The 12569-nt window shown below is 45.3% G+C and overlaps 1 protein-coding gene across 2 annotated transcripts in view; it reads right to left on the minus strand.

The window, feature by feature from the left end:
- The window catches only part of tyro3 (TYRO3 protein tyrosine kinase), a 74421-nt gene that overhangs the window by 20815 nt on the left and 41037 nt on the right, over positions 1–12569 (minus strand). For both annotated transcript variants that reach the window (XM_052019688.1, XM_052019696.1), the window contains exons 9-13: positions 9554–9695; positions 6040–6166; positions 3919–4025; positions 1670–1765; positions 89–169 (exon numbers count right to left, since the gene is read on the minus strand). In XM_052019688.1, the coding sequence (XP_051875648.1) occupies positions 89–169; positions 1670–1765; positions 3919–4025; positions 6040–6166; positions 9554–9695 (553 nt within the window). The remainder of the gene's footprint in view (positions 1–88; positions 170–1669; positions 1766–3918; positions 4026–6039; positions 6167–9553; positions 9696–12569) is intronic.

The following is a 12569-nucleotide window of genomic DNA, read 5'->3' on the forward strand; positions in this document are numbered from 1 at the left end:
AATCGCATTGCGAGAAGAAACCCAGAGGTCACGCCCCCACTTCAGTCTGATCCCGTTGCCCCCGGGGCTGCTCAGTCGCTCCACTCACTTTTCAGCATTTTCACGGCCAATTTTTGGGTGGACCCATCCTCCATCTTTAAATATGCCTCCTTGACCGAGCCAAACTCTCCTGGAAATTAAAATGGAATCAAACATTGGCAAAGCAGAGAATGGCATCATCAATGGTACCACTGATGGGAGTCTTAGCTGATTTCTCAGTGGGCCTGGGCAGGATTCTGAGGTTTGTTCAATGGCCTGTAATGCACAACATACTGGCCCAAATTTAAGGCATTGCTAGAAAAAAGGAGCCTGGAGGTTATGCTACAACTGTGCAAAACTTTGGTTGGGACACAGCTGGAGTACTGTGTGCAGTTCTGGTCGCCACACTAAAGGAAGGTTGTGACTGCATTGGAGAAGGTGCAGTGGAGATTCACCAGGGTGTTGCCTGGGTTCGAGTGCCTTTTGCATCTCCAGACCAAGCCAAAGCACTCTGCGCCTAATGAAGTGCCGTTGAAGTGTGGTCATGTTATTAAGTAGCCAATTTGTACCATAAGCAGCAGTAGGATTACAACCAGGTGCTGGGGATAAAATGTTGGCAAGGACTGAGGAAAACACTGCATCACTTCGGATGTGGAGATCTGTTTTATCCACGGGAGAGCCCAAACAGTACATTTTCAATGCCATGTCAAAAAAGTAGCATCTCCAACAGGGCAACACTGCTTCAATGGTGAGCTGCAGTGAGGCAGAATCACTCTGGCACAGGAAGAGCCAATCTAGCCAATGCTGTGTGTCTGCAGAGCCATCCCTCCAGTGTTAGATTATCTGCTCGAATCTGTGCAGTGGGGCCTGCACACACAATCTTCTGACTCAGGACCAGCATCTGTTGCAAAGCATCGCTCATTCCCAATGCCAACTGCATTAAGGCAAAGCATAGAATTACTGAGCACGGGGCATCAAGGGAAGGAGAGAAAGACCAAAGAAGGCAACTGAACAATATTGTAAATGAAAATCAAATAAAAAACACAGATGCTGTAAGTCTGAACGAAAAACAAAAAACTTCTGGAAACACTCAGCAGGTCAGGCAACATCTGCGGAAAGAGAAACAGGGTTAACATTTCAGAAGAAGGGTCTTCAACCTGATACATTAACTCTGTTTCTCCTTCCACAGATGCTGCCTGACCTGCCGAGCATTTCCAGAATTTTCTGTTTTTGTTTCACAACATTGTATTTTACTGCAAGTGAGGGAGAGCAGATGCGATTAATATTTTTTTGCCAGTTGCTTGTTAACCAACTAGTTTCTGTGGGCACTGGAGATGTATTGTCAAGACTGACATCAGTACCACCAAACACATCACCTTTGTGTCCCCAGTAATTCCTAGTGACATAATGAATGATTTTACAGTGGGTATCAGCTCAGTCTTCATTTTGGTTTAGCAGATAGCAGTCATCCGCACTGTCTCACATTCTCCTGTTGTACTTTTGTGTCATTCAATGTCTTCAAGGAGAAATTAAAGGAAACATCAGCCATTGACCGAGGTCTCCTCTCCCACCCACCAGTAGATATAGTTAAGCAAGAACAGCTGCATAAACCCAGCAGGGTAGATGACCTGAGACCCACTGATTGACTGACCTCTTCCCAGTGTCCGACCCAGTTCAAGTTGCTTCTCATGGATGAAAATATCTTCCAGCTTCTGCTTCAAACCATCACTGATTCCCAAAGTGTCAACTGCATTCAGACAACATAGAATTACTGGGTGCAGGACTGTACATAACCAGGATGAGTGAGGAAGTGCGAAAGGCATTATTATTTTTGCCTTGTTAACCGTGAGTAGTTTTCACAAGCACAGAGCTGATTAACTCAGTAACAAATTTCTAAAAATATCAAAACTGTTACAATTCACCTCAATGTAAAGTTAGACTCTAGTAATGCAATGTTACAATCACCTTGATCAAACTTTTTGCTATGTGTCAGTGGATTATTATAACCTGACCAATCATTTTGGCTCCAACAGCACTAAAATCAACGGCTTTCATACAGATTAAAATTCCTCGGCGTGCTGCTTTAAGACAATAGGTATTGCCTATTCCAGCTTGCGTTACTTTAACAATATGATTAACACAACGAACAGATGGTTCCACTTTTTGTATTTCACACTGAGGGAAGCAAATGTGTGGAACAGGCTGCCACACAGTCAGCGGAGGTGGATCACGTCAGCAGGTTCAAGATAGGGGCTGGATTTACATCTGAGAAAATGGAAGAGGTACAAAAGATGGATAAAAATTGCAGTCAGGAATGTGTGTATACGTGTGTTTAACACACCCACTCCACTGTGTGTGTTCTTTTCACCCAGGCACCAAAATAATCTTTAGACCTGATTTACATGCGCACTTCCTTAAGAAATAAATGCTAGTTTGATGCTTCCCAAAAATTAACTTTGGTCCTCGAATTCATTCGTGACAGATCCAAGCAACGTGAATCAAAAAATCTTTGAGTGGCAAGGGACTAAGAACTGTGAAGCAAAGATATTTAGGTGTCATTAAGTCCAGATCTATGGGTCCAAGGTGTAATCAAAAAGGTTATTTACGAGATAAGTATTTTACACAGAGTCATAGCTGCCTGGAAATGTGCTGGTGGAGGTGGTGATGGAAGCAGATATGACAGCAACGTTTAAGAAGCACTTAAACAGGCACATGAACAGGTGGTGAATAGAGGGATGCGGACCATGTGCAGGGAGATGGGATTAGTTGAAAGCATGGTTGGCATAGACATCGAGGGCCTGTTCCTGTGTTGTTCTGTTCTTCAATTTTCTATGTTGGCATTAACCTCGGCACATACTAACATATGAATTACAAGTTGGAGTAAGCTGCCCATCAAACCTGCTCCACTGTTTAAAAAGGACATGCTAATCTGATTGCAACCTCAATTCCACAGTACTGCTTAGTCCTTCACCTTCCCTGCTTCTCAAGAATCCACCCACCTCTGCCTTAAACATATTCAAAGACTCCAAACAGTGACCCACTTGGTGGAAACATTCTGGATTCGCTCACTGGTGGAAACATTCTGCCCACATTCACTGTGTCAAAACCACTCAGGACTGTGATTTAGAAGTGTGGAAGTGAAACGTTGGGTCCCTGAAAGTGGCCGCACAAGTCAATAGGGTGGTAAAGAAGGCATATGGCATGCTTGCTTTTGTTAATCACGGCACTGAGTTCAAGAGTCAGGAAGTCATGTTGCAGCTTTATAAAACTCTGGTTAGGCCACATGAATATGCAGAGAATGGAGGTACTGTATATGGATCATGTGCAGGCAGAAGGGATTAGGTGTCATTAGTTTAATCAGTTCAGCACAACATCATGGGCCGAAGGGCCTGTTCCTGTGCTGTACTGTTCTATGTTCTATATTCCAGTTGTGCATGTTCATGGAGAGCCGCCAATTAGAGGGCTTAAAATGTTAAAACATTCAGTGGGGCAGATATTGAGAAGCAATTTTATATGGTGGAGAATGCAGAGGCACAGTGAATAATCCTAAAACCTTGGCAAGCTATCAGAAAGCAGTTTTTCTAGGTTTGTCAAAATAAAATCCTCTTCTCCAAAGGTTTTAAAAGCTGGGTAACAATTTAAGGTTCTAAGATCAAAATCCGTTGATCTGCATTACATAAAGATGCTTTAAGGACACGGAGACAAGAAGGGTAAATGGTCCAGATCAGCCATGAATGGTGGGTCAGAATGAATGGGCCAAATGGCCTACTTTGGTTCCTGTGTTGTAAATTGGTTATAATGACTCTGAGGATCTATTGGGTGTGACGTTTCTGTGTTAGTTTGTCCAGAACAACATAACTATGCCAACAAAGGAGTCCAATAGCCATCAAACTCACGCACATGTGGCCTCAATGCGCATTGCTCCTCTGCGATTGTAGCTTCTTCCTGCCCTGTACTGTACCACCTGGCCCACTCCATCGGGTGCAGAAGCCGGAGCAAAGGCAGCTCTGTGTGGAGAATAACTTGAGAAATTAGCGCTAGAGTCACAATACGGAACAACTCGCTGAACACGTGCCCATCTCAGAATCATAAAGTCATGCCAATAATAACCATTCACTGCCTAGAATCTCCCGTGGCTCCTCTCCTAAGGTTATATGTCTGGGGTTACTTTGTGCTCACTGCTGAGATGATATTGGTATCAAGGCTGGTATCTGTCAGTGATTTTCCACCAAGGTGTGGTTATAAACTGACCACAGTCTCTTTGACCCCTTCAATAAGGCTACTGACTGGGTTATTTACAGATTCCATCCCAACCCAGCTTCCTATTACCCTGTTTCTTTCCCCTCCCCTACCTCCTCCATCTGCCCATCATCCCACTGGGGCCCCTCCCCCTACTGTTCCCATCTGCCCTCCCCACCTCCCTTATTTGGTTCCGTGCTGCACCTTCCTTTCCTATCAGATTCCATCATCTGCAGCCCTTTGTCACCTCCACCCATCACCTCGCAGCCTCTGTCGCTGTTTCCACCCTTCCCTCCTACATCCGCCCATCACCCCTCCTCACCTGCATCCACCTATCGCTTGCCAGCTCTTGCTCCACCCCTTCCCCTCACCTCTTTACACCGGCCATCTCCCCTTTACTCTTGCAGTCAGGTAAAGGATCTTGACCCAAAACGTCAGTTGTCCATTTCCCTCCACAGATGCTGCCTGACCCGCTGAGTTCCTCCAGCAGTCTGTTTTTTTTTGCACTTTACCACCCTTCCTGTTTATTTATATTAAAAGACTGGAATCACTCAAAGCTCAGAGTAAGGAAAAGGAAAAATGTTTGAAAAACAATGAAGTATTGTCCAAAAGATATTTAAGCATCATTTTAATCAATTCAAAAATATAAATGTAAGATCCGCTCATGTTGAACAGATTAATTAGCTGGCAGCAAGCACTACCTCCTCATGGAGAGTGAGAACAGATGGGAAACACACAACAAGAGTTCCCAGGCAGTGGCAGCGTCCTGGTTACACTGGTGTATCAGGGAGAAGGTTCGAACTGGGGAGATGCACCAAGGAAAAGAGATTGCTCTTTGACCTGGTTTGGCAATGAAAGTGCCTTTATCAGAGGAAAATGACCCAAAACTCATCACAGGCTTATCACTAACAAAGTAGTGCACTGGTCCAATCAACACGATGACTTCGACCCTGGATATTTCCAGGAATGGAGGGTTTGAGTTATAAGGAGAGACTGGGACTGTTTTCCCTGGTGCGAAGGAGGCTGAGGGGTGACCTTATAGAGGTTTATAATTTTATGAGGGGCATAGAAACGCAGATGGTCATGGTCTTTTTCCAAGGGTAAGGGAGTCTAAAACTAGGGGACATAGGTTTAAGAATAAGAATCAGTATCAGATTTATTATTACTGACTTAAATGACATGAAATGCATTGTTTTACAACAGCAGAACAGTACAAAGACATAAAATTACAATAAATTACAAAAATACATAAATAGTTCATAAAGAAGGAAGAATGAGGTGGTGTTCATGGGTTCATGGACCATTCAGAAGTCTGATGGTGGAGGGGAAGAAGCTATTCCTGAATCGTTGAGTGAGACAAAAAAGATTTCAAGGGGATCTGAAGGGCAAGTTTCTCACACAGAGGATGGTGGGTGTATGGAATGAACTGCCAAAGGAGGTGGTGGTGGAAGGTACAATTCTATCTAAAAAACATTTGGACAGCATCATGGACGGGAACGGTTTAGAGGTATATGGGCCAAACACAGGCAAACGGAACTAGCATACATGGGATTCTTGGTCGGCATGGACCAGTTGGGCCAAAGGGCCTCTTTCCATGCTGTATGACTCTATGAATCTAAGACTGCAAATCAGCTGATTGAGAGCTGCGTCAATGAGGGAGGTTTTAAGGAACACCTTCAAAGAAGGTAGATGGGCAAAAAGGGTTTGCAGAAGAGTTCCTAAGCTAAGGGTATCTCTGCCATCGGTAGAAGGATTAAGATCGAGTAACAATGACCCACTCACCCAAACTGCATCTCCTTTTTCCGGATGTGGTACACAACAAGCAGCACACTGATTAGAGTTAAGACTGCGCACAGGATGCCAATTATCAAAGGTGCCCATGAGATCCGTGGCCTTTGTCTCCTGGACTCTAAAAGGTACAAGTCATGAATGACGTGGTTAAACCCCAAAACTGCAGAGCAGTCAGGGGCCAGCAACTCACAGCAGACATTGCAATGGAAATAAAAAGCAGAGAGGTGCTCGTTGGAGGGCCAGTGGTGAGTGTTTGAACCAATGCTTCTTCACACCGTGGGGGTCCCCAACCCTGGGAAATGGTGGGAAAGAAGCAGATCATTCACCAGTCCCCTCGCACCCACCCCATCCCCAATCGTTCTTGTTCACTTCCTGGTGACTGGCACCGATGGATGTGTTCGGACAGGGAACGTGTCTATTACATAGGGCAAATCTTGGGTTCCAAGTCCATAGCTCTCTGAAAGTGGCTGCAAAGGTTGGTAGGGTGGTAAAGAAGGTGTATGGCATGCTTGCCTTTATTAGTCGAGGCACTGAGTTTAAAAGTCAGGAAGTTATGTTGCAGCTTTATAAAACTCTGGTTAGGCCACATCTGGAGTATTGCATTCAATTCTGATCGCCCCATTAGAGGAAGGATGTGGACACTTTGGAGAGGGTGCAGAAGAGGTTTACCAGAATGCTGCCTGGATTAGAGGGCATGTACTATAAGGAGAGGTTGGACAAGCTAGGGTTGATTTCTCTGGAGCGGTGGAGGCCAAGGGGAGACTTGATAGAGGTTTATAAGATTATGAGAGGTATAGATAGGCAGCCAGTATCTTTTTCCCGGGGTTGAAATGTCTAATATAGAGGGCATGCATTCACGGTGAGAGGGGTTGAGTTCAAAGGAGATGTGTGGAGCCGTAATGAGTGCCTGGAATGCATTGCCAGGGGTGGTGGTGGAGGCAAATACGATAAAGTCTTTTAAGAGGCTCTTTGATAGGCACAAGTATGTGCAGAGAATGGAGGGATATGGACATTGTGTGGGCAGAAGAGAATAGTTAGGTTAGGCACTTAATTGGTAGTTTAATTAGTTTGGCACAACACTGCAGGCCAAAGGGCCTGTTCCTCTGCTGTACTGTTGTATGTTCTAAAGGAGTTGCTAAATATAACATAACACCCTGATTTACAGTGACAGGAATAATGATGTCAGTAATTAGTTCAACCTTCAGGTATTAACACAATGGCTCACAAGTTGTTGTGCACCATTACAGATGGTTGTTACACAGCACTCCAGTGGCCCTGTTACAGTCAGGAACCATCCGTTGCAAACTTCAGTAGCCCCCAGTATAACTGAACACATTTGGAACTGACGCTGGGTCTAGGGGGCTTGCAGGGAGAAGGGACTGGCTGTCAGAGAGCTGATCGGAGCATCAAGCCATTGAGGAGTCAGGGTAATAAAGGGATGGAGTCGTGGAGAAGTTGGGGGGAGGGGTCAGACCAGTGGCAGTTGGTGGTGAGATCAGTTGTTAGATGGAGTGGGGTGTTGGGGAGTCAGTGTTGTGGAAGGGAGTGGGGCCAGCAGGATAGAAATGTTGGTCTTACTTGGTGATGTCCCAGTCCAGTACTATTATGAAAACATGGTTGCCCCAGGAGTGGTCAACGATGGTCATTCCTGGCACAATGTGGACTAAGCTTCCTTGCAAAGATCTGGAAATAGTTGTCAGAGGATTTCACTCCATCTCAGTTTTCTATCAAGTAGTGTTAGCACGTTTCTCATTACCCAATCTGTGGTGAGAGAGAAGCAGAGGTCTTGCAATAGAATGTGTGGTGCAGCACAGGGCTCTGGGTCAAGCATCCAGTGTCTCCAGTGACACTGGCTGGACAGAGACAGGTGTCCAGTGTCTCTCTGAACGGAGTGTTAAATTCAGGTCAGTTGTCAAGTCTCTCTAACTGTAACAGAGATGGACAGAGAGCCAGATGCCCAAAGTCCGAGTGGAGTACTCCAGGAAGCATTAGGGTCAACAGCAGCTGTCTGGTTCTTAACATGGTCACTGGACTCAAGTGCCTGGCACCTCTTGCTATAGAGAATTGGGCTGTATTGTCAGCAATGGTTCTCCACTGTATTATCAGCAATGGTTGTCCACCTCCAGCTCTCTTCATCCAATAAGTTAATTCCATCAAGCAGTGGATTCCCTTACTGGTAGATTCTTTGAAGAAGATTCTCTTTTACATTGATCCCTAGCAGTGAATTCCTTCCAACAGAAGATCTGTTCTCATAGTAGGTTCTCACACAATGTATCCCCTTTAGCTACAGATCTCTTGGTCATTAATTTCCCTAGATCTACTCAAGCTGGTCATCAGTGCTTACAGTGATTTCCCTCCAGCAGCAAATCTCTGGAAGGAATTTCCTTCCAGTTGCAGATCCCCCAAGCAGATCCCTATTCTCAGTAGCTCTCTCTGGTGTAGTTCTGTTCTCTCAATAAATTCCTTATAGTCAGGATCTCCCCTGACAGTGGATTTCTTCTGGCAGTAGAAATACAAGAGCAGGGGTAGGGCATTTGTTCCACATTTAATGCAATCATGGCTTCACCCTCTATCTCAACGTTATATTCTTGCTCTCTGCCCAGGCCTCTTGATTCCTTTTCTGACTAGGAATTTATCTGTTTCCTTCTGAATTTCGGCCTCTACAGCCCTCTGTGGTAGCAAGTTCCACAGGTTCACCACTCTCTCCTCCACTCATTCCATCAATGCCCTAACCCGTATTCTGAGACAGTGACTCCTTTTCCAAGTCCCACTATGTCCCATCCAGGGGTGGTGTCTGACAACTGGAAAATTGCAAAAGTTATACCGTCATTCAAAAAAAAGGGCTGAGGGATGAACTCAGTAATTACAGACTGGTCATTGTAACTTTGGTTTAATTATGGATGGAAGTCACTTGGACCAGTGTAGATTAATTAGAGAAAGCTGGCATGGATTTGTTAAGGTCACGTCTAATTAACAATAGTGTTTTGGCTAAAATAAGGTTGATGAGGGAAATGTAGTTAATGAGATCCAAAGGACATTCAAAAGGTGCCAAATGGTAGGCTTAACGTCAAGAATGAAGGTCAGGCAGTGCAAGGGGGAATAGCAGCTAGGTTACAGGAAACGCGAATAATGAGAGCTTGTTCTTTGGAATGGATACCATTGTTTTATGGTGGAGTTCCTCTGAGAATGGTACCCGGGCAGCTGCTTTGCTTAATTTAGATCAATGACTTGGACTTGGGTCCGTTGCGTACAACTCCAACCATACAGATGTCACTAAACTGGGAGGGGAATGGGACTAATCGGAATGCTCTTTCAACAAACCAGTACAGACACGAAAGACCAGGTTCCTCCCTTCTTTGTTACCCAATAAATGTGGAGGGGGCGAGACATTCAACATAAACATCTCAGTGACCGGTGCTAACCTCTCTGTGTAAATGCCAAGTTATTTCAGTGTGATTCATTAGCCCACACCCTTATCCAAACACGAGAGAGGAGTTAGCTTTACCTTGCTCCTGACCTAAGGGAAGCGCTGGTGCACTCCACGGGCCCCTGCCACCTGCAGTCAGTGCACACACCCGAAATGAATGCTTTTCAGACGGATCGAAGGGGTGTAGGATAGCTTGGGTTCCTGTATCGACTGGGATCTCCTGCAAAGCAATGCAAAGCCCCTCATTATTCTCAGGCAATGGTGCAAACACACCATTTCTAACCACAGCATTGGATTCACAAGATTCCCTGACAATACTAGTTCCAAACAGAGCAGAATGCCCTGACACAGTCTTTAATTATCACATACAGACTTCATCTGATCACCACAATGCCTCACATGACTGGCGAGCCCACTGCATTTTACAGTCTCCCTGGAAACTATTGGTATGATTCACAAAACCCTGCAATCCTTTTTAGTTCTCAAAGGGTCTCTTATTCCTGGTCGATGCTGCAATTAATACAGACAATTTTTTTATGTTCTCCTGCCGTGGGCAAACTGTTTAATCCAGGCTTGATATTGGTGATAGTGGTACATAGCATTTCTGTTCAACATGTATCGGAAGAAAGTTAGCTACCAAATGGATTTGCACTCTGAATGGGGAGGAGATTATACCTCCATCTTCAAAACTGGTGCGCTTTTATTTACCACACTAGCTGCGGATTTTGAGTTTTTAATCCCAATTATTGTGGGATGCCAAGTAACAGAGCAGCAACATAAAATACGGACTAGATAAGAATGGATATTAATTATGGCAGAAAATTAGTGAAGAAAGTATTGGGCACTAAACAAGGACTGAATGGAAATGGAAGTTACTGAGAGACCTGGATGAATGGATTGGAAATGGTGCACATTGCACATTCGTTTAAAGTTGAAGAAAACGGTCAGTTTTCTGGTCAGTCAAATGCTATAAGGTTTGGTTTTGTAATGTTTGGGGAGAGCTGGAAAGGATCCAGAAAAGATTCACAAAGATGTTACTAGGACTGGAGAGCTTGAGCTATGAGATGCTGGTTAGGTTGGAGCAATTTTCCCTGGAATGAAGGAGATTGAGGGGTGACTTTATAGATGTTTATAAAATCATAAGGGGGCATAGATAAGGTGGATGGTCAGTCTTTTTCCCAGGGTTGGGGAGTCTAAAACCAGAGGACGTAGATTTAAGTTGAGAGGAGAGAGATTTAAAAGGGACCTGAGGGGAAAAGTTTTCACACAGAGGGTCGTGTGTACATGGAACGAGCTGCCAGAGGAAGCTGTAGAGATGGGTACGACAACAACAGTTAAAAGGCATTTGGACAGGTACATGGATAGGAAAGGTTTAGAGGGATATGGGCCAAATGCAGGCTAATGGGACTAGCTGGGATAGACATCCTGGTCGGCATGGACGAGTTGGGCCGAAGGGCCTGTTCCCGTGCTGTATAACTCTATGAGAGAGTACAGGAGGTCCCCAGGTTACGACAGGGTTCCCTTCCTGAGAACTGTTCGTAACCCGAACCATTTGTAAGTTGGAAATGATCACAGATATAGCTGTGACAGGAGAGCAAGCAGGCATGGGAAGAGTGACTGTCAGCTGGTTTCACTGACTCAGTGAATGAGCAAGTGAATGAGTGCGTTCAGTGCTCCCAGCTCCGCTCGGCTTGGGAGGGGCATGGGGGAGGGAGGGGGGATCGTTTTGTGTTGGGGGGGTGGGGAGAGAAGGCATGAGCGAAATGCCCCATTTGCACATGGCAGAAAATGCTTACAGCTCCGCACCAGTGGGCAAATCTGTCCCACCAGTGCCCCAAACACTTGCTCGTATGTGCGAGCTGTACATAAGTCAGGCATCTGTAACCTGGGAAGGAGCTGTAATAGGAAATGGGCGGCACAGTGGCACAGCTGGTAGATCCGCTGCCTCACAGTTCCAGTGACCCAGTTCAATCCCGACCTCCGGTGCTGTCTGAGTGGAGTTTGCACGTTCTCCCTGTGACCATGTGGGTTTCCTCCGGGTCCTCCAGTTTCCTCCCACATCCCAGAAATGTGCGGGTTGGTCAGTTAACTGGCCGGTGTAGATGGCCCCTAGTGTGTAGGTGTGTGGTAGAATCTGGGGAAGAGGAATGTTGATAAAAATGTGAGGTAAATAAATGGGTTAGGGTAGGATTGGTGGTTGTTGGTCAGCGTGGACTCAGTGAGCCAAAGGACTTCTTTCTGTGCTGTATCTCTCTATGACTCTGTTAATTAGGGTTATATGCACCAAAGTTTATAAGAATGAGAAGGGATCTCATAGAAATCCTCAAAATTCCAACGGGACTGGACAGCCTAAGATGCTTCCGATGGTTGGGAAGTTCAGGACCAGGGGTCACAGGGATGATCCATTTAGGATTGAGAGGAGGAGAAATTTCTTCTCCCAGAGAGTGATGAACCTGTGAAATTCTCTACCACAGAAAACAGTCGAAGCCAAATCATTAACTATTATCCAAATGAGGACACATTTGGAATATTGTGTTCAGTTTTGGTCACCCTGCTGTAGGAAAGAAGCCATTAAGCTGGAAAGAGTGCAGAAGAGTTTAACGAGGATGTTGCCAGGACTCAAGGGACTGAATTATGGAGAGAAGTTGAGCAGGTCAGGACTTCATTCGTTGGATAGTAGGAGAATGAGGGGTGATCTTATAGAGGTGAATAAAATCATGAGGGGCATAGATAGGCTGAATGCATGCAGTCTTTTTCCCAGGGTTGGGGAATCAAGAACTAGAGCGAATCGGTTTAAAGTGAGAGGGGAGAGATTTAATAGGAACCGGAGGGGCAACTTTGTCACCCAAGGGGTGGCCCGTGCCACCAACATGCCATGGAACATGCCGCCAGAGGAATGGTTGAGGCAGGTATATTAACAACACTTAAAAAGCACTTGGACAGGTACATAGATACAAAAGCTTTAGAGGGATGTGGGCCTAATGCAGGCAAATGGGAATAGCTCAGAAGGGAATCTTGGTCAGCATGGACTCTTGGGCCAAAGGGCCTGTTTCCGTGCTGCATTACTCTATGACTCTATATTCAAGGAGGAATT

The sequence above is a fragment of the Pristis pectinata genome, chromosome 1 (assembly GCF_009764475.1).
Source record: "Pristis pectinata isolate sPriPec2 chromosome 1, sPriPec2.1.pri, whole genome shotgun sequence".
NCBI classification, from domain to species: Eukaryota; Metazoa; Chordata; class Chondrichthyes; order Rhinopristiformes; family Pristidae; genus Pristis; species Pristis pectinata.